Raw genomic sequence first — 18883 nt, 5'->3', positions numbered from 1 at the left:
CTTTGGCTGAATGTGCATGACCCCATATCTGTGCATGACACCAGAAGGTGACCTATTTCAAAATTGTATAGAGCTTGATTCTAAAATAATAATAACGGAAGGATGAAGGCAATAATACTTCACAATCTACTCACCTACAATTTCACATACCTAGTATTTGAAAGCAATACTGAAGGAAGGTGTTTAAAAATAACAGCCTGGTACTGTGGTGTAACGTTTCCACCAACAAAGAATCAAAACATGTTGATATGCACTGTGCATCAGTAAGTTTCATTGCCACGCATTGCTCTGCATATTTCGAATCTCACTGTGGGTTCAAATCATTTGCTTAAATGCGACTACACACAAACCATCATTGTCTTCTCAAAAAGTAGCTTGATACAAAAAAACTAGCATTTTTCAATTTATAAACATGGCTTGCTACGGTAAAGTTTCATTGCTTCTCTTTGTGATCAGCTTAACATTATTGATAGATCAGCAAGATAGCCAAGATATAGCTACCGATGAAGCTCTTGTCAGCACAGAAATGATCAGCATATCTGAACAATTAAAAGACTTAACGGATGTGGTAGAATCCATGTCTCTTATGCTGTCCCAGTCGTTTGCCGTATTAACAAAAGGACTCCATCTAATACCAGGTGATTGCTCTGACGTTGCAGAGCAAGGTCCGTACGCGAGTGGAATTTACACGATTACACCTTGGGATGACCTGGGCTACAAAGGTTCCTTCAAAGTTTTCTGTGATATGAAATCAGACGACGCAGGCTGGACAGTTTTCCAGAGACGCATTAACGGTTCGGTTGATTTCTATCGTGATTGGGTAGAATACAAAAACGGCTTTGGTGATCTTGATGGCGAGTTCTGGCTCGGACTAGAAAAACTGTATAGACTAACATCAACAAGAGTGTCTTGGCAGCTGAAAGTTGAGATTGAAGACTTTGACAATAACACAGCTTACGCGCTGTATGATGATTTCCGTATTGGTGATGAGTCAACACAATTCCAGCTTTCAATTGGGGCATACAGCGGGACAGCAGGAAACTCCTTGAAACGTAATGGTATGAATTTCTCTACCAAAGACCGGGATAACGATGGATCGCGCAGTAATTGTGCTAATGAGAGATGTGGGGCTTGGTGGTACAACAATTGTGGGGATTCCAGCTTGAATGGACCTTATACAGAAACATCCACCTGTACGCATGCAATAACCTGGTATCACTGGAAGGACAGTAATGAGGCTCTTAAAAAAGCACAGATGAAAATAAGACCTATTGTTTAAGAATTTTAAAAATAATCACAAGTGACAATTTCTTTTTCACCTTAGGCTGCGATCACATAGAAGTATACTGTATACGGTATTCGCTATACGATATATCAGAACGTTCACCTAATGGCGCTTTTGGATTCTTAGAAATGTGAGAGCGCCATCCTTGTAAAATCTCAACAGCATTAAGGATACGTGTATGTTAAATTGAGCAACCTGGACATAATGCCTCAGAAAAAAATATTGTGACATGACCCAATACTTTAGGTCACTAGGTTAGTTGCTAGAACAGTAAATGTTTTGGGGTTTCTTCGGGTATTCTTTCTCAAAGTGCCATTGGACTTAATTTGTAAATCGATTCATACGTTATACCTAACTCAGTTTGATAAATCTTTTTATAACATTGCAATTTCTTCATATTTTTTAAATATAATCAGTTCAAAATTACACCCTTCTATTGTCTGACCCGTCAGCTCAGTCGGTAGAGGGTGCGCCTTGAATGCTGAATGGTACTTGTTCGACTCTTGATTTCTGCCCCCACTTTTATGTGAAGAAGGGTCAAGAAATATTTTTGGATTTTGTCCCCATTTTACGAACGAATATTGTGAATTTTTTTAAATTTAATTTTTAATTTTCTTATTTTTTATTTTTTAGATAAATAGGCACTGCGAACAAACGGCAACAAAAACCGCTGACAAAATTTGCTCCACCTGCTACCTATCAATGCGTGATATATTCCACTACATTTAACAGTTAAATGACCTTTGAAAAATAGAACGGCCTCAATGTTTCAAATTGTGTAACTACATTACTTTATTCATTTATGCATTATAAATGATCAGCTATTTTTTTTTTTTTTGAAAGGATCGAACCCAAGTAGATCAGACCATTGATCATAACTATCAGACCACGAAGTAGTTACGTAACTCCGTGATGGTATCGGAACCAAGCACTGTTTGTGTGGCGATCATTACGGTCACGCTATTTTGGTATGCCTTTTTTGTGTACTGATTGTTTCGATCGTGGTTCATTACTTAAGCGCGTGATCCCGTTGACATAGTAACATTACGTAACTTCGATACCGGGCTTCGACACGGAATAGTTGTTGAGTGCACATAATATGGAAAGCCATTGGGGTATTGTGTGCCTTCCAAAGCGCCTTATAACATGTTCTCATTGTGTTGTGGAATCCTAGCCTGTATTCAATGATAGCTATAGAGGCCTTGCGTTTATCGATTGGCTCCAAACAAAGGATTTGAACCGGTTTCTTCCCGTAATCATGGCGCAGTGCAGTCCATTCAATCAAATGTTGTCATCTCAACCTATTTGATCGTAGTGCATTTGTTATGTATGTGAGCGTGTTTATAGTGAGCCAGATTATGCGGTATTTAGCTGGACTGCCACGCAGTCTATATTTGTTTATGTTTTGCTAACCATTGCAAATCTAGACTACGCGGTAGTTTAGCTAAATAACGGAAAGATTGTCTATAAACACGCTCTAAGATGAACTGTCGCGGTAGATGCAATCATGCTTTTGTTGAATGCATTTAAGTAGTCCGGCATATTTACGGGATGATACGTCATATGCACAGCCTCTCTCTATTCAGTTGGTCGTTGTATGATTTTGTTCGTTCACTCATTCAAATTGTATTTATATCATTTGAAGACTGAGCCTATTATGATACATCCTCCGTGGAACAGTTTCAAACAAATATAGCTAGGGATTATTGGGGCACAGGTTATCTGTTGAATCCTCTTAGAGGGCTATCATTTTTTTCGGAAGGGGTCCCAAATTTACAAAAAGTCAAGCGTCAATAAAATTGCGCACCCCTATTTCGCAACAAAAATTTTATGATCCCAAACCCCAAAATTGTATTGAAATCAGTCTTTTGAATAAAATAACACACTTTCTGTGGTCATCGTGTGACTCCCTACATTTTGGTCATAAAACATTTATGACCCCCCCCTATTATTCTTTCCAAGACTTTATGACCCCGTATATTTGGGACCCCCTTGAATAAAATGATATACCTCTTATGAATTGAATTCGTGCGAATACATACACATAACAAATGCCTAATCAAATAGGTTCATTACAACATTTGATTGAATGGATTGAGTTACTCTAAAATGAAACGATAAAAACAAAGAATCATGAACAAAGCCACATACAAAATAAAATAATAAAATTATATAAACAATGTTAAAGATAAAATCAAGAAAATAGAGAATAAAATTTCCTCAAATCAGAAAAAAAAAACATTGACAGACATCATAATCTGTCAGAAATTACTGCATGAGATTCGAACCATCAATCTTCTCCACAAGTTCTCTTTATCCTCGCACTATAGTCTAATGCTCTGCTCACTGGGCCAGCAAACGTATCAGGTGAATAATTATCGCATTATCATGAACAAGTTTGTTCGATCTTGTTCATAATTGTATGTATCGATAGGTTTCAACGTTTAACTACACGTACCCTTAATGATCAGTGATAATAGTCGGCTTTTACAGGGATGGCGCTCTCTCATTTCCATGAACTCTATAGCGCCATTAGGCGAACGTTTACGGTACGTCATTCTATCAAGCTGAGTTCACATAGGAGTATGTGAACTCAGCCTGATCGAATGAGCCTATATCATATAGCGAATACCGTATACAGTATACTTCTATGTGATCACAGCCTTAGAAATACAAAATAAATCTGAAAATGATATGGCTCCAATTAAAGATAGATGGAAATCAGCTGGCATTGCTTAATTTCTCTGTGGACACAAGATGTGGACATTTCTTGCTTTACTTTGCACTACGTTACACAGTATGACTGTTATATACTGCTAAATGAAACTGCAAACATTGTGTTAATAACTTCGCTGTGATTGGGAACAAAATCAACTTTGCGTAGCTGTACTATTAATACTAGCTTTTTATAAAGTTCAAATTGTATGATAATTTTAATTACCAGTAATTTTATTACAAGCCGTGTTTCCTCTTAGGATTTCAAGTTTGAGCTAATTTATAGCTATTTCATTATTTAAAAAATAGATTTTCATTGTACAAATACAAGTGAATAATTAAAACCCCTCATTGCTATTTACTTTTATTATTATCATTATTATTCTTTTTGGCACAATTTCTCAATATACCGAGACAGTCTTGTGCCATGCAGCCATAATTAGGGACACTACTTGTAAAATGCTCAGTAATTCAGTTTCAAAGGAAGTAAACAGTGACTTAAATGTTGATATAATTTGTAAAAGAACATGTACTACTCTTGGAAGATGTTGGTAGGACAATGTCAATTATATTATGTGAATTTCATCTATCAACTTGTAAATTTTATTATGTATAGAATTTTCTTATTAATTGGTCTCTTCCAGCTGTTGATGATGTTTTGGCTTGGCTAACTCCAATCAGGCAGGAGTTAGTGAAATGGTAAACTGAAAGTGAGGATGATTGTGTAGCCTAAAAACGAGGATGACCGTGTAGTCTGGCTTCGCTAATTCCGGCCTGATTGGAGTTAGCCGAGCCAAAACACCATCAACATCTGGAAGGGTCCAATTGAAAGAAAACTATGATGAAACAAAATGATATAAAACAATATATAATCTCTAGGTCCACACAATACAGTATTTTCTCTGTTAACTTTGTTGAAGGAAAATACCTTTGTTGGGTTGATCAAGAAGTGACTTGATAAAAAAAATGTTAATTAAAGTTGACAAATAAATCAAATAGCTTCCAGTGTTTTGATTATAAATGAGTTGATACAACTGATATCAGGCATGAGACTGCACCTTCCTAAAAATAACTGAAAAAAACTGAAAATGTGCGTGAAATTGGGCAAAAAGTACCAAAAACGGGCTGAAATTAAATAAAGTTGCGGAAATTTTAACTATAAAAAAAACTGAATTCAGTTTTTAAACTGAAAATTCTCATGCCTGTGATATTTTCCCATGTGATGCAACCTGTAGCAACATCAGGGGGGAGGGGGGCATTGGGGACAAGTTATAATATAAATCCCATCAAAAAAAACCTGGCATTTCCTGAGATAAAAGATGAAGTATAACTTTCATGTTCAGGAATCCATTTAGGGCTCATATTGATATTCCTTACACAGGAAGGTGTGCGCCATCCTGCAGCTTTCCTGTGCTAGCCTTCTTTTGTTAAAATCCTGGGCAGGGTGTATCACTGATGCATATAATCCATCCGTTTTATGACCGAGCTTTCCTGAGGCACGCGCTTAGCGAGGGGAGTCCTGCCTTCTTTCTGTGTGAAAACGTGGTAGGGTATTTCAATGAGCCCTTAAATTGTCTGATTTGCTTGATAATGTCACATATCGGTGCAAATATTTTTGGTCCATACCTATACCAACCAGTACGTGAATAATACCAGTTACGCATGTATGCGTATAAAGCAGATGAAAGTGATGTTAGCGCTGTAGATTCGCTTCAACGTGTAAACCTACTAAGTGCAGTGGCGGCTCACGGGGGGGCATGAAAGGGCAAATGCCCCCCAGTCAGAACTGTTGCCCCACCCCTGTTGCTCCCCTAGTAAAAACCCAAAATTACGAAAATTTCACCTTTTGGCGTTGATTTTGCCTCCCCTGAAATTCACTTTGCCCCCTCAATGCCCACCCTGGCGCTGCCACTGAATGAGTGGAGGAACACAACAGGTAAAGTTAAGCTGATTTTGTCATGGTAAATGTGATATTCATAAGTTAGCTTAATATTTTTAATAACAACAACCACTCAGAGATATTTAACACTAATAACCAGTAAGCTTAGTCAGCCAGCTCAGAAAAATCAAGCTTTTTTTGCAAATCCGAGAGTGTAGGGCCTGATAAAAACCATAGATGAGATGAAAGTGGCCCAAAGCAATAAACACTTCAAAACTTGAATCAGGCAGTCCACCCACATCAAATATAACCCGAAATAAGATGACCAAATAAAAAAGGCGGTTCTCGAACAGTGAGTCTTGCCCACAGAATTAGAGAAGGAGAACCGGGACTCCCTATACCGCCACGTACAATCGCGCCGTCAGTTATGGGAAGAAAATTGGGGGTATTCGGGTTCTTGCCGACGGTGCGCGGAGACGAACGAAAACAATTCTGCGTCTCATCTGAAGCGTCTTGGTACTCGCGTGCAGGTTGCATCATGTGCGTCTTTCAAATGCGCTCATCATCCATGTCGCGCTTGCATGACAACGAATGCCTCAAGCGCAGTCCGAGGGAAACCGAATACCCCCAATTTTTGCTCCATGCCTGTATCAAGATGGCGGTCGAGTCCTGGTTCTCTGGTTTTAATTCTGTGGTCTTGCCTGCTTTCATGCTAAATGCCAATCACCTGGAACATTGTAAGGCTGTTTCACTTTTTGTGGGACCTGAGAGCACATCAGATATATCAAATTGCATTCTGAATACGAAGAATGTCCTTCTGATATCAGATAATTTTAAATTTTTGAAATTTGTGATATAATGCACATTATATGGCAAATGATTGAAAATTGATATTTTTTATATTTAACAGTCCTTGAAGTAAACTTTATAAATCTAATGATATATATACTTAAAGTGTATGTAGCTGGGATGAAAAGCCGACGATCTATTGCAAATTGAAGATATAGATTTTGTCCCCTAAAACACAAGTCTTTTGGGGAAAAAATGTATATCTTAAACATGAAAGGTCAAAATTTTCAACTGATCGTCTGTTTTTCATCACAGCTACATACACTTTAATAGATTTATAAAGTTTACTTGAGGACTGTTAAATATCTAAAATTTTGAAATATCAAATTTTAATAATTGTCATTAAATTTGTATTATTTACATATTTCAAAAAATCAAAATTATTTGATATCAGGACATTCCTTGCATTCAGAATGCAATCCGATAGGTCTGTGCAAATGTTAATATCCAATTGCTTAAAAATCCAATAATATTTACTATATAATTTGGCCTCAGTTGACCCCTGATGACCTGAAAAAAGTGCCTTATTTTTTCAAGTGGAGGTACCAAGTTTCATAAAAATCCAACAACATACTAATTTGATCTGAAATGACCCCTTGGTGACCTTGAAATGACCTTGACAAAATTACCATGTAAAGTAGAAGTACTCAGATGACCTTAGAAAGACTTTGACAACGTTTTCATATTTTTTCAAGTAGAAGTACAACATTTCATGAAAATCCAACAATTTTTACTTATTTGACCTCAGATGACCTTGGAATGACCTTGACAAAAAATTCATATTTTGTCAAGTAGAAGTACCAAGTTTCATGACAATCCAACAATGTTCACTAATTTGACCTCAAATAACCTCTGAAGACCCTGAAATGGCCTTGGGAATTTTTTTTGCTAAGGACTGTATATGCACTTGGATTATCCCGATCCATGCTCACTCTTGCAATGTCTCCAGTTTCCTCTTGCTTTAAAAATCAATGATTACCAATTGTTTTGGTTATCAAAAACTTCCTTCACCCAATGGAATTTGGGGAGCTGCAATGTTATAATCTAAGTGCAGATAGGTTTGTGCCAGGTGCAGCTGCAACTGACCTAATTGATCATCCAATCATTCATCAGTGGCAGTGAAATTCAAAATTTATTTATTATTATTTATTTTCAAGTTTTAGTAAAATCATCATTACTAATTTAACCTCACATGAAATTGGAATGATCTTTAAAAAATCCATATTTTGTTTATGAAGTAGGAGTACCAAGTTTCATGAAAATCCAACAATCTTTACTAATTTGACCACAGATGACCACTGATGACCTTGGAATGACCAACCCCAATCCTACCACAACCCTAATCTTACCACACCCTGACCATACCCTTCCCACTTCTTGGCCCTAGTCCTACCACTACCCCAACCTACACGCCTACACCTCAGTTTCAGTTTTTAAGTTTCAGTTTACAAAGTCACTGATATAAAATCAAATAATTAAACAAAGAACATAATGCTACAGACAAGTAAAATCAGGGGCGTGAGTGGCCTCTATTGACAAGAGGAACTTTGTTTTAAAAAAAGAGGAAAAAAGAGGAAAAGCACTGAAATATGCTCAAAATGGGCTAAAAATGAAAGAAAAAGCTAAAATTTTGCCTGAAAGAAATTTCCAAAAAAGAAGAATTCAGCTTAAAAACTTTGAAATCTGTTTTGTTTTTGTTATTCTTTCACTGTGTTTTACATTTCAACCCTTTGTCACTTGTTACTGCTTTTCCTAATATTTCCTCAAGTAAAAAAATTATGATGAAGAAAGTTAAACATTTACTCTAAATCAAAGTAAAAAATTAGTTAAGTCTACAAATTGAAGAATTAACACTGCTCTGGCGATAAAAGAACATCATATTCCTTGGAAGTTTTTTTTCCTACATAACATGAGTGTTCTGGATGCATAGTTTTCTTGTGATAGAATGTCCAGAGGAGTCTCAGCAGTTTATGTGACTTTCTTAAAAATGGCACAGAATGATACACAGAACAAAACAAAAAAAAAAGCGCAGTGATTTATAGTGCGCTACGTACAGGCACAACGCCTAGACGTTGATCCACAAGCCTCAGCACACTTTACAGTTAAGTAATAACGGAAGGATCACTGTGCAGGCTTTGTGGCAACAATAACATCAAAACAATATAACATTTCAAATATTTGCGAGTGGTACTAAACGAATATGTTTCAAAACAATACAATTAAGGACACACTGGTACCATGATGTCAATTTGTAGCAACAGAGGATCAAAACATGTGGATAATGTTTCATTATTGCCATGCATTATTCTTTATATATTGAAGCTGACATTTTGTGAAATTCATTTTCTTATGCGACTGCACACAGAACGCATCATCATCTTTTCCAAAGTAACTTTATACTTGATACAGAAGTTGTGATTTTTACACCATGGCTAGCTACGGTAAAGCTGTATTGGTACTCTTTGTGATCATCTTAACATTGTTGATAGGTGATACAAAATGTGACCGTCAGAAGAAAGCGACTACTGGAGCAGATGCAGAGTCAGAGGGTTTGACAGATTTGCTGTCCCGTTCATTTGCAATTTTAACAAAAGGACTCCATCTAATACCAGGTGATTGTTCTGACGTTGCAAAACAAGGTCCGTACGCAAGCGGAATCTACACAATTACACCTTGGGATGATTTGGGCAAGAAAGGTTCCTTCAAAGTTTTCTGTGATATGAAATCAGACGACGCAGGCTGGACAGTTTTCCAGAAACGTATAAACGGTTCGGTTGATTTCTATCGCGATTGGGTAGAATACAAAAACGGCTTTGGTGATCTTGATGGTGAGTTCTGGCTTGGACTGGATAAACTAAACAGGCTGACATCAACAAGGCTGTCTTGGCAGTTGAAAGTCGAGCTTGAAGACTTTGACAATAACACAGCTTATGCGCTGTATGATGATTTCCGTATTGGTGATGAGTCAACACAATTCCAACTTTCAATTGGGGCATACAGTGGGACAGCAGGAGATTCATGAAGGTATGAAGTTTACTACCAAAGACAGGGATAATGATTTATGGAGCAGTAACTGTGCTACTTCTAACTCAGGAGGTGCTTGGTGGTACAAGTCTTGTCACCGCTCCAACTTGAATGGACCTTACTTGACATCAGCAAGAACCACTGCTAGGGCAATAACCTGGTATCACTGGACAAGCAACACACATATTGCTCTAAAAAAAGCAGAGATGAAAATGAGACCAATTGTTTAAGAATTCAAAACATTCACCCACGATAATTTCTAAGTTACAAAATAACAGTTACTGCAATAACAGAAATATGGAAATGAGCTAGTATTTCTGCCTTTCTACATGGGCACAATATGTTGCTTGATTTTGCACTAAGTTGCCTAGCATGACTGTTATATAATGCTTTAGAATGAAACTGTTATCACCATAATTATTAAGTTGCTGTACGAAAAATCATCTTTGCTGTATAATCAGCACATGCATTAAGTGCTGAACAAGTTCAATTAATTATCAGCAATTTTATTGCAAGCAGTGTTCCCTTTAGAAACAATTTAGACGATTTAGAGATAATTAATTTTTTTAAAGTTAAACATTAAGGTCCGATGCACAAAACAAGTTAGACCAGTTCTAACTTTAGACCTGGTCTGGCTATGGAGATTAGTCCCATGGAGAAGGAACTTTTTGGTATTTACATACCTTATTGTATAATATTGTAGATCCTGTTAAGGACAAATACATGTAACTTAACATTAGATGGCTGCAGTTTAACTTTTTGACTTTGCTAGAAGTAAAGGAGGAAAAGAAAAAAGTAAAAGAATCCCTCCCTAATTCTAACCTCCATGGTTACACCAGGTCTAACATTAGACCTGGTTTAACTTGTTTGTGCATACGGACATAAAACATCACAGTGAATAAGCCCCTCATTTGCTTTTGTTTTCCTCTTCCCTTCAATTCATTTTGACCAGGGATATGAGACATATCGCATATCCCTGTTTTGACCAATCTCTCAACATACAGTGTGGACAGCTTTAAGCCATGCAGCCTGACAGTGTGAACACTACTTGCAATGTAATTTACTCTCAAAAGAAGTAAACTAAAGATGTGTACTATTTTGAAAGGTGTTAAAATTGCAGTAACAATGAAAATTATATAATCTATCAGCTTGTACATTTTGCTATCTTTAATCATAATTATAATGATATAAAACAAAATGGTATCACTATTGTCTGTCCAAATAACTTAGACACCCGGTTTTTAGGATATATTTCGAAAAGTTTTTACTTTGGCAAAAAGTCATGAAAGAAAAGTTGCTAAACACGGTCAGACCTAACAGAAATTATTAGTAAAGCGATGAAAATATATTCTTCCTTGTCTACTTTTATTCAATTTTGACCGATTTACAGCAATATATCTGGGTCCAGCCGAATATTCCTAATGACTTGAAACTTTTGATGGGATAATCTATTTACAGTAAGGGGTGTTTGAACATTGTAATCATGCATATTGATCAGTGATGCCACCCTTTTTTCTTTGATCCTTTTACTAATTCACAATAATGTCAACAAAAGCATGTTTGCAATGTACCGCGAGAGGTCGTCTCACACGCATAACAAATACACTACGATCAAATAGGTTGGTGACAATATTTGATTGAATGGACTGCACTGTGCCATGATTTCGGTGAAGAATACCGGTTCAAATCCTTTGTTTGGAGCCAATCAATAATGTCATGCACAACCTCTATAACTCAAAAGATGTCAGTTGGTGCATTATAACAAATGATAGGGCAAGTTACTATGCATCTGGAGTGTATTGTGAATTCTACTCCTCACCAATAACATCAGAACATTCATAGGGCATATAATTTGTATTTTCTTGGAATTGGGCCAAGCCAAAAGCATGCACAGAACAAGATTCAAATACCGCGCCAAATTTTTGTAATTGGTTGAGGGACAGCTGGGATCACTGAGTTAATACACTAAGAATGACTATGCCAATTAGAAACACTGTCTGCATTTTATGAACTGAATCCTATATTTTTCATTTTTATAAAATGTTTTTGGTCAGGAGTATAATTAATTTACTATTCATCCATTCACTATCCAAAATCACAATACCTACAAATCTGTATAATGAGACCTTCCAAAATAGTGGTACCCAACTTCTACCGGATTATTTTTAAAGTGTTGAGAAAAACCTTCCAATTTCAATAGAATTTCTGGTAAACTCTCACTCAATGCTTTGGAAACACAAAAATCCCGTTAGGTCTCAGCGAATGTTAACACTTTTCTTTCATGACTTTCTTTGAAAGTGGATATTTTTTCAAATAAGTAACAAAAACTGGGTGTCTAAGTTAATTGGACAGACAATAGGTACATAATTATAATACTGTATTTTCTGTTTCAAACTTAAAGGAGAAAAAACCCATTGTTAGATTAATAAAGAATACAACCTCAAATGTAGTAGTATTCTAATAGATACATGTAGGTCATCATGAAGCTCACTTTGTAAAGGATGTGAATTATTTTGGACATTTTTAAATTTTAAATATTGAATAACCTAAACAATTGAGAAAAGAAACAAAGCAATCTAAGGATGCAACAAAGTCATTTGTAAAGAAGACAGAAGTGACTTAAAAGGGCATTTCGTGATCCACAGCCTCATCCCCCCACTTTTTTCAAAAAAAGTTGAGATTTTTACACCACTGGAAACCTCTGGCTACATAATGTTTTATACCAAAAATTTCTTGCAGATTAATTCATTTAGCAAAAATATCATCAAATTTGAATTTCGTTCTGGTATACCAACATGTAATTATGACAAGTGTGGTAAAATTAAATCTAATATATTATAGATCACTTTTTGTTTAGTAGACACATGTACAGTTCACGATAAAGTTAACATCAGGAAACTATTGAGTTTCAACTTCCTATTTTATCTGACTCCCATCAAACCACTGCCAAAACCTAACTTGCCAGTCCAATTGGACTACATACATGTATATTTGAAGATTTTCACATTTTGTCACTACTTCTTGTCCTATATACAAGTTTTCCTTCCCTTATTAAGGTTATTAATTATTTTAAACTGTTGTGATTTGGTAGTTCACAGCATCTTACGAATGGTAGTGAGCCTTGGCAAAAATTGCATTGCTCAATTCATAGCGAGCGTGTAGAAGAATTAAAATATCACAGATATACTTTTATAGGTGCTGCGGTTCTTGAGTTACGTTGTGAAGAGGGGTGAAACAACAACACTTTTTGTAAAACGTACATAACTAATTAACAACAATAAATTAAGCAAGTTTGCAGAGTATACAATTTGTAGAATGAACTTTTGCAAAACATCAAGGTGTTAATTTTCAATAATATATTGATCTAGATAATGAAAATCAATTTTTAGGTTGCTTTGACCAACAATACCTCGTCTACCCTTAACCCTTGTTAAAGAGGGGTGGGGATGGAGAGGGTTATACCAGCCCCCTCTAAGAATAGATTGTTTCCTGGTACACTTAAATGCTTGAAAAGCAAACATATGACTTGCTTGGGCTAATCTGAAGACTATCCCTTACACTCATTTTGACAAAAACGAATTTGACCTACAACCTTAGGTTAAATACCACTAATTATGTATTACACGTGTTTCAATGGGAAAATGCCTAATTTCGGGTGGAATTTTCTCATATTCAGAACTCTCACAGTTCAATGCCACCAATATCAGGTGAAACTATATGATTTAGATGCCAAATGATCAAAAATTCAACATAGGTTGACCTGAGACTTTTCTTGTTTTAACGCACTGAACCGTAAACACCTTAAAATGACAGTGCGCCCTCGAAGCTGAAAGTTACAATATGATAAGGCGACTATTTACTAAAAACCGAAGCCGTATGCGTATGAATTTTGGTACTATTACATCAAAAATGTCATATAATGAGAGAAAATGTACCATTTTGAAGCATCAAACTCTAAAAAGTACTTTTTTGGCTATATAACTTGATCAATTTCAGCGATTTTAATGCAGTCTTTTCGAATGCCATGAAAACAAATAGTTCCTCATCGTATTTCAATGTATCGCCCAGGCCTATTAGTGGTCTTTAACCTATATAAGCACAAAGGTGCTCCAATCTCGGGTAAAATGACATGAATGTAAACATTGACATTTGCAATACATGTTTTAACAAGAAAATTTCTGGAAAACAGCATGACGAGTAAAATATCAATGATTTTCGGACACCCTGTATGATGACTGTTTCGCTGTTTTTGCTTCAACCTAGGACTATATATGGAGATTCGTATCTGTAGCCTGTCCTAGCACGATCAGATCAGATTAAGATTGATTTAGGGTTAGTGTTCCGATATAGGCTTGCTGTTTAGTGTTAGAATTGGTGATTAGGGTCAGGTTCGCATTAGGAATAGGGTTTTTATAGGGCTAGGCTCATGGATAGGGATAGAGATACGGCTAGGTCAGAGGATTAGATATGTGTTTAAAATAGAGTTATAGATCAAGTTAGGGTTCGGGCTTGAGTTAGGATAGAGTGAGGCCACACAGGATGCTGTAGAGGCCCATAGACAACGTGTACCCAAAGACTAGGTTTTATTTTACACGTGACTATAGGCCTTACATGCGCCTTAAAGCTTAAGCAAAATGCCTAGCCTAGGCCTATACTGTATTTACACGTATAGGCCTATGTATGTTATTTAGGGCAAGGAAATCACAAACAAAATGTGCATGTGGGTCTAATTAACAAAGTGGCATGTCTAAATGATCATCAACATTGATTTGTCATCATCATTAAGCTTTCTATATGTATACGCAGGGAAGCGAAGGTTGTTGAATTTAGAAGCCCTGAAATCACAGAAACCAGCCCTAAACCCAATACTAATGCCACAAGTCCCCCCCCCCCCTCAACCCGTTACTACCTCAACGGGTTCTAAAAACATAACTTAGTAGTCGAAGAAGATGCACGTTTTCTTGCCAGGGCAAATACAGTTAAATATTGAGAAATGTAAGCAAAAAATAGCCAGAAAAGTCTCCATGACGAATATCAGATCCATAGAATTCAGTGTTTCTATAGGTTAAATACCACTAATTATGTATTACACGTGTTTCAATGGGAAAATGCCTAATTTGGTGGAATTTTCTCATATTCAGAACTCTCACAGTTCAATGCCACCAATATCAGGTGAAACTATATGATTTAGATGCCAAATGATCAAAAATTCAACATAGGTTGACCTGAGACTTTTCTTGTTTTAACGCACTGAACCGTAAACACCTTAAAATGACAGTGCGCCCTCGAAGCTGAAAGTTACAATATGATAAGGCGACTATTTACTAAAAACCGAAGCCGTGCGTATGAATTTTGGTACTATTACATCAAAAATGTCATATAATGAGAGAAAATGTACCATTTTGAAGCATCAAACTCTAAAAAGTACTTTTTGGCTATATAACTTGATCAATTTCAGCGATTTTAATGCAGTCTTTTGAATGCCATGAAAACAAATAGTTCCTCATCGTATTTCAATGTATCGCCCAGGCCTATTAGTGGTCTTTAACCCTTAGCCAGGGGAAGTCCTTTTAGCCAGTGTTTGGCTTATACATTGCTTGGATTGATTTCCTGATTTTCTGAAGTTCTAAAAATTTCAATAACTCGGTCAAAAGGTCAATTTTGACACAACTACACAGCCACTGCAACAAAAATCCTGTTGCAAAGTACGCCACTTTTTTTCCACATAGTTTTCTCAGTCGTCAACGCAGGCAGTTGACGAATGAGGGCAGCAGTCTAGTTTTGACCTAGCTTACCATGATTTTTGGTTTTTGGCATCCTATATAGAATGGTTAAGAGAAATATTGAGTGACTTTCAGGTGAGTTTGGGTGTTGTGAAGTTCTGTGAACTGTAACAAGCCCAATAACTTCCTCTTGCTTGGGCTAATGAACTCTCAAGTTTATATCTCGCTTACATTGACCATGTTCATCATACACAATACTACATACATGTATAATATTGACTGAGTGCACAGCAAACCATCAAATCAAAATTTCCAAACTGGATAATACAACCCATATTACTGACAATTACAAATTGATAATTATTTAAAGAAATTGAGAGCCTATAATTTGGTTCGGTAGTGACATCAATGCCTTTTCGCGGTTGCACTGCAAGAGTGTCTGCGCGATTAACTTTACGAGAGTGATTTAATACGGCACCCCACGAAATAACGCACCTACGTCACTACCGAACTTGAGGTGACTCGATGTATAAATGCCACATCCCCAGAATGGCAGAAGAAAATGAGAGATAAAAACATGCATTATATATGATAAACTAAATCCTCCATCGTCTACAACTGTCGTGTGGACGCAGTGCGATAATATTCATACATATGAGGGAGGCACTAATAAGGAAGAAGAAGAAGAAGAATTGTGCATACTGTATCGCTAAATTCAGTTCACATCAAATATGTATCGGGTATGCCACAATCAGGTACCCAGAAATAAATAAAGGCATGCAATCTCTACTACTGTCAGAGAAACTTATTAGTGGCTCAGGGCATTGCATTTTGTAAAAGTACGGGGCTAGTACTTCTACAGTCTGGGAGAGAAGATCAGTGAGCACTCATAATACCAAATATCATGCATCCATGCAATAACATGATGAAAACGGAATATGGAACACCACCCTGAACCTTGACCCTTAGAATGTCCATTTCTACATCACAATTATATATGATCTGATCATAATCTTTCTGCTAGTCCTAATCCTAATTGTAATCCAATCCTAATCCTGACACTATACTGTGATTCACCTCAAGTTCAGTAGTGAAGTCAACACTTTTTTTGCATTTGCGCCACGAGCGAACCGTCAAACTGTGCGTGTACGCTCTGCATGATCAACTTTATGCTTGCATTTTGATACTGCAAAAAGTGAAATACGCACGTACATCGCTACATAACTTGAGGCGGCTCTAACTCCGCAATGTTAGTGTGATGTCTTATTATAGGGAGAGAGTGTACCTCATACACAGGGCTGTCAACACTCATGCATTGGCTGTGAGTCTCACGCATTGTGTCACTTTCTCACAGTCTCACGCCAAGGTAGTATAATCTCACGCCTAGGTAGTAAATCTCACGCAAAAAGCTGGAAAATGAGTAAAATCTCACGCATCATCATAAATAATTTGTTGCTCCTACCCCTGCGCCCCCGCTTTACACATTCTCGAGCGCCGTGGCTCAAATAATCATGGTACAAAATGAACATTGGAGTCGGCAAATCCCGGTACGCCTCTGTCTCACGCCAAGCAATTCCAAAAAGTTGACAGCCCTGCTCATACATTAATGTGTAAGTATTGTGTTTTGACATGTTACATACATGAACCACTGACTCCAGAATATATGCGCGTTTGGAACCACCGAAGGTCAGTCCGATTATATTTATTTCAAAAAGTTGACAGCCCTGCTCATACATTAATGTGTAAGTATTGTGTTTTGACATGTTACATACATGAACCATTGACTCCAGAATATATGCGCGTTTGGAACCACCGAAGGTCAGTCCGATTATATTTATTTCAAGTATAGGCCCTTATTTTACATGCTAATAATTTAGAATTTTCATGAAATAAAAGTTATTTCAATAGTAAAACCCTTTCATTACACATGTGTAAATGAGATGGCTCCACAATCAAGCAAATAGTGCATCTTGAGGAGTGTGCCTGTTGGAAGTACAGCGAACAATGTGTGGCTTATACAGTGGTGCGGCTTCGTTGACATTTATATTCTAGAAATTGCGTAACAGTAACATTCACATGTCATGTGTTGTTATGTTAGGTTACATCATATGTGACACGATCTGGTCCATGGGGGCCAAAGGCGGCAAATTTGAAACTGAGATAAAGGTAAAAATATGGAGTTAAAAAACAATAAAATACATAAGAAAATAGATATCAAAAAACTTCATAATTTTAGAACCAAATATGCTAGACCTTTAGTGTTTTCAGTAAATTATAGCCTATTGTATGTATAATGTAATAATTACAGTAACTCAGTTTTCAAAAATGCCTCCTTTGGGCCCCATGGACCAGATCGTGTCACATATTATGATTTCCAGAGGATGTAAAGGCATGCTACAGGATAGTGACAGAAGGTGCAAGGGGCTATTCCAGTTGGAATCCACACTACCCCTGTGGAAGATTTTGGAAATATCTTCCACAGAGGGAGTATGTTTTTCAAATGTAATTGGTCAGTGTTTTTTGGCTTTACCAATATCTTCCACAACTGGAGTGAGTATTTCAAATGGAAGTTACCCAATTGTCTATTCTTATTTAAAATTGATACGCCCTCTGTGGCAGACTTAAGCTAAATCTTCCACAGGGGTAGTGTGGATTTTAAATGGAATTGCCCAATTGAGTAAAAGGTTATTATTATCATGCGTGCATGCAGTCAAAACTTTTAAAACACAAACACTACCTGTGGATAGTATGTCTGAACCGGGCGAGGACACATGGACACTGTACTTGTCTGTTTTTTAAAGCAATGCAACAAAAACATAAATTAACAGTCAAAGCATGGTCATATGTAATTAGCAGGATATATTTAAAGGAAGGTGACCTGATATATTTGGAAAATCAAATTCTTTAAAACTTACCTATAACATAAAATATCGTCCCTTTCAAACATTCATGCAAAAAGAACATGTAAATGTTCCTTGTAAATGTGACTATATACAGCGTGATTTTGGTAGTCTACAGTGTTTTTATTAATGATAATCATCATGATCATGTAATAAATTGATATCAAATGAGAGATCCTATTTTTCTCATTAACATATTGAAATTAGGAGTTCCAAATCGGTGTATTTTCGAAGATATGATCAAAAAACTGTTGAAATATGGTATACCATATTTGAGACTAATTTGACTTTTTTTGATGATTTCTTCAAAAATATACCAATTTGGAACGCCAAATTTCAGCATGTTAATGAGAAAAATATGAGCTTTCACCTGATACCAAAATTTTGATGGGGTAAAGTGAGGGGATGAGGTTGTCAATCAGGTTACCCACCTTTAAGACAGAAGTAAAGGATTCATAAGTTCTAAGTTTCTCCTAAGAATGTAAACTTTAGTTTAGGGAATATTCTG

At 36.5% G+C, this 18883-nt stretch overlaps 1 protein-coding gene, 1 long non-coding RNA gene and 1 pseudogene across 2 annotated transcripts in view; 2 read left to right on the top strand and 1 right to left on the bottom strand.

Moving 5' to 3' along the window:
• Positions 1 to 18883, bottom strand: part of LOC140152327 (zinc finger FYVE domain-containing protein 26-like) — a 162500-nt gene that overhangs the window by 124672 nt on the left and 18945 nt on the right. The window contains exon 11 of the mRNA XM_072174630.1: positions 18213 to 18263. Within this exon, the coding sequence (XP_072030731.1) occupies positions 18213 to 18263 (51 nt within the window). The remainder of the gene's footprint in view (positions 1 to 18212; positions 18264 to 18883) is intronic.
• On the top strand, positions 184 to 1353 carry LOC140153535 (fibrinogen C domain-containing protein 1 pseudogene; annotated as a pseudogene).
• LOC140153538 (uncharacterized) lies at positions 9748 to 17671 on the top strand. Its single transcript, XR_011859115.1, has 2 exons — positions 9748 to 13349; positions 15308 to 17671. It is a non-coding gene; the product is annotated as an uncharacterized lncRNA (long non-coding RNA).

The sequence above is a fragment of the Amphiura filiformis genome, chromosome 5 (genome assembly GCF_039555335.1).
Source record: "Amphiura filiformis chromosome 5, Afil_fr2py, whole genome shotgun sequence".
Taxonomy (NCBI): Eukaryota; Metazoa; Echinodermata; class Ophiuroidea; order Amphilepidida; family Amphiuridae; genus Amphiura; species Amphiura filiformis.
Note: the sequence above shows the minus strand (reverse complement) of the source record. Positions and strands in the feature narration are given on the sequence as shown.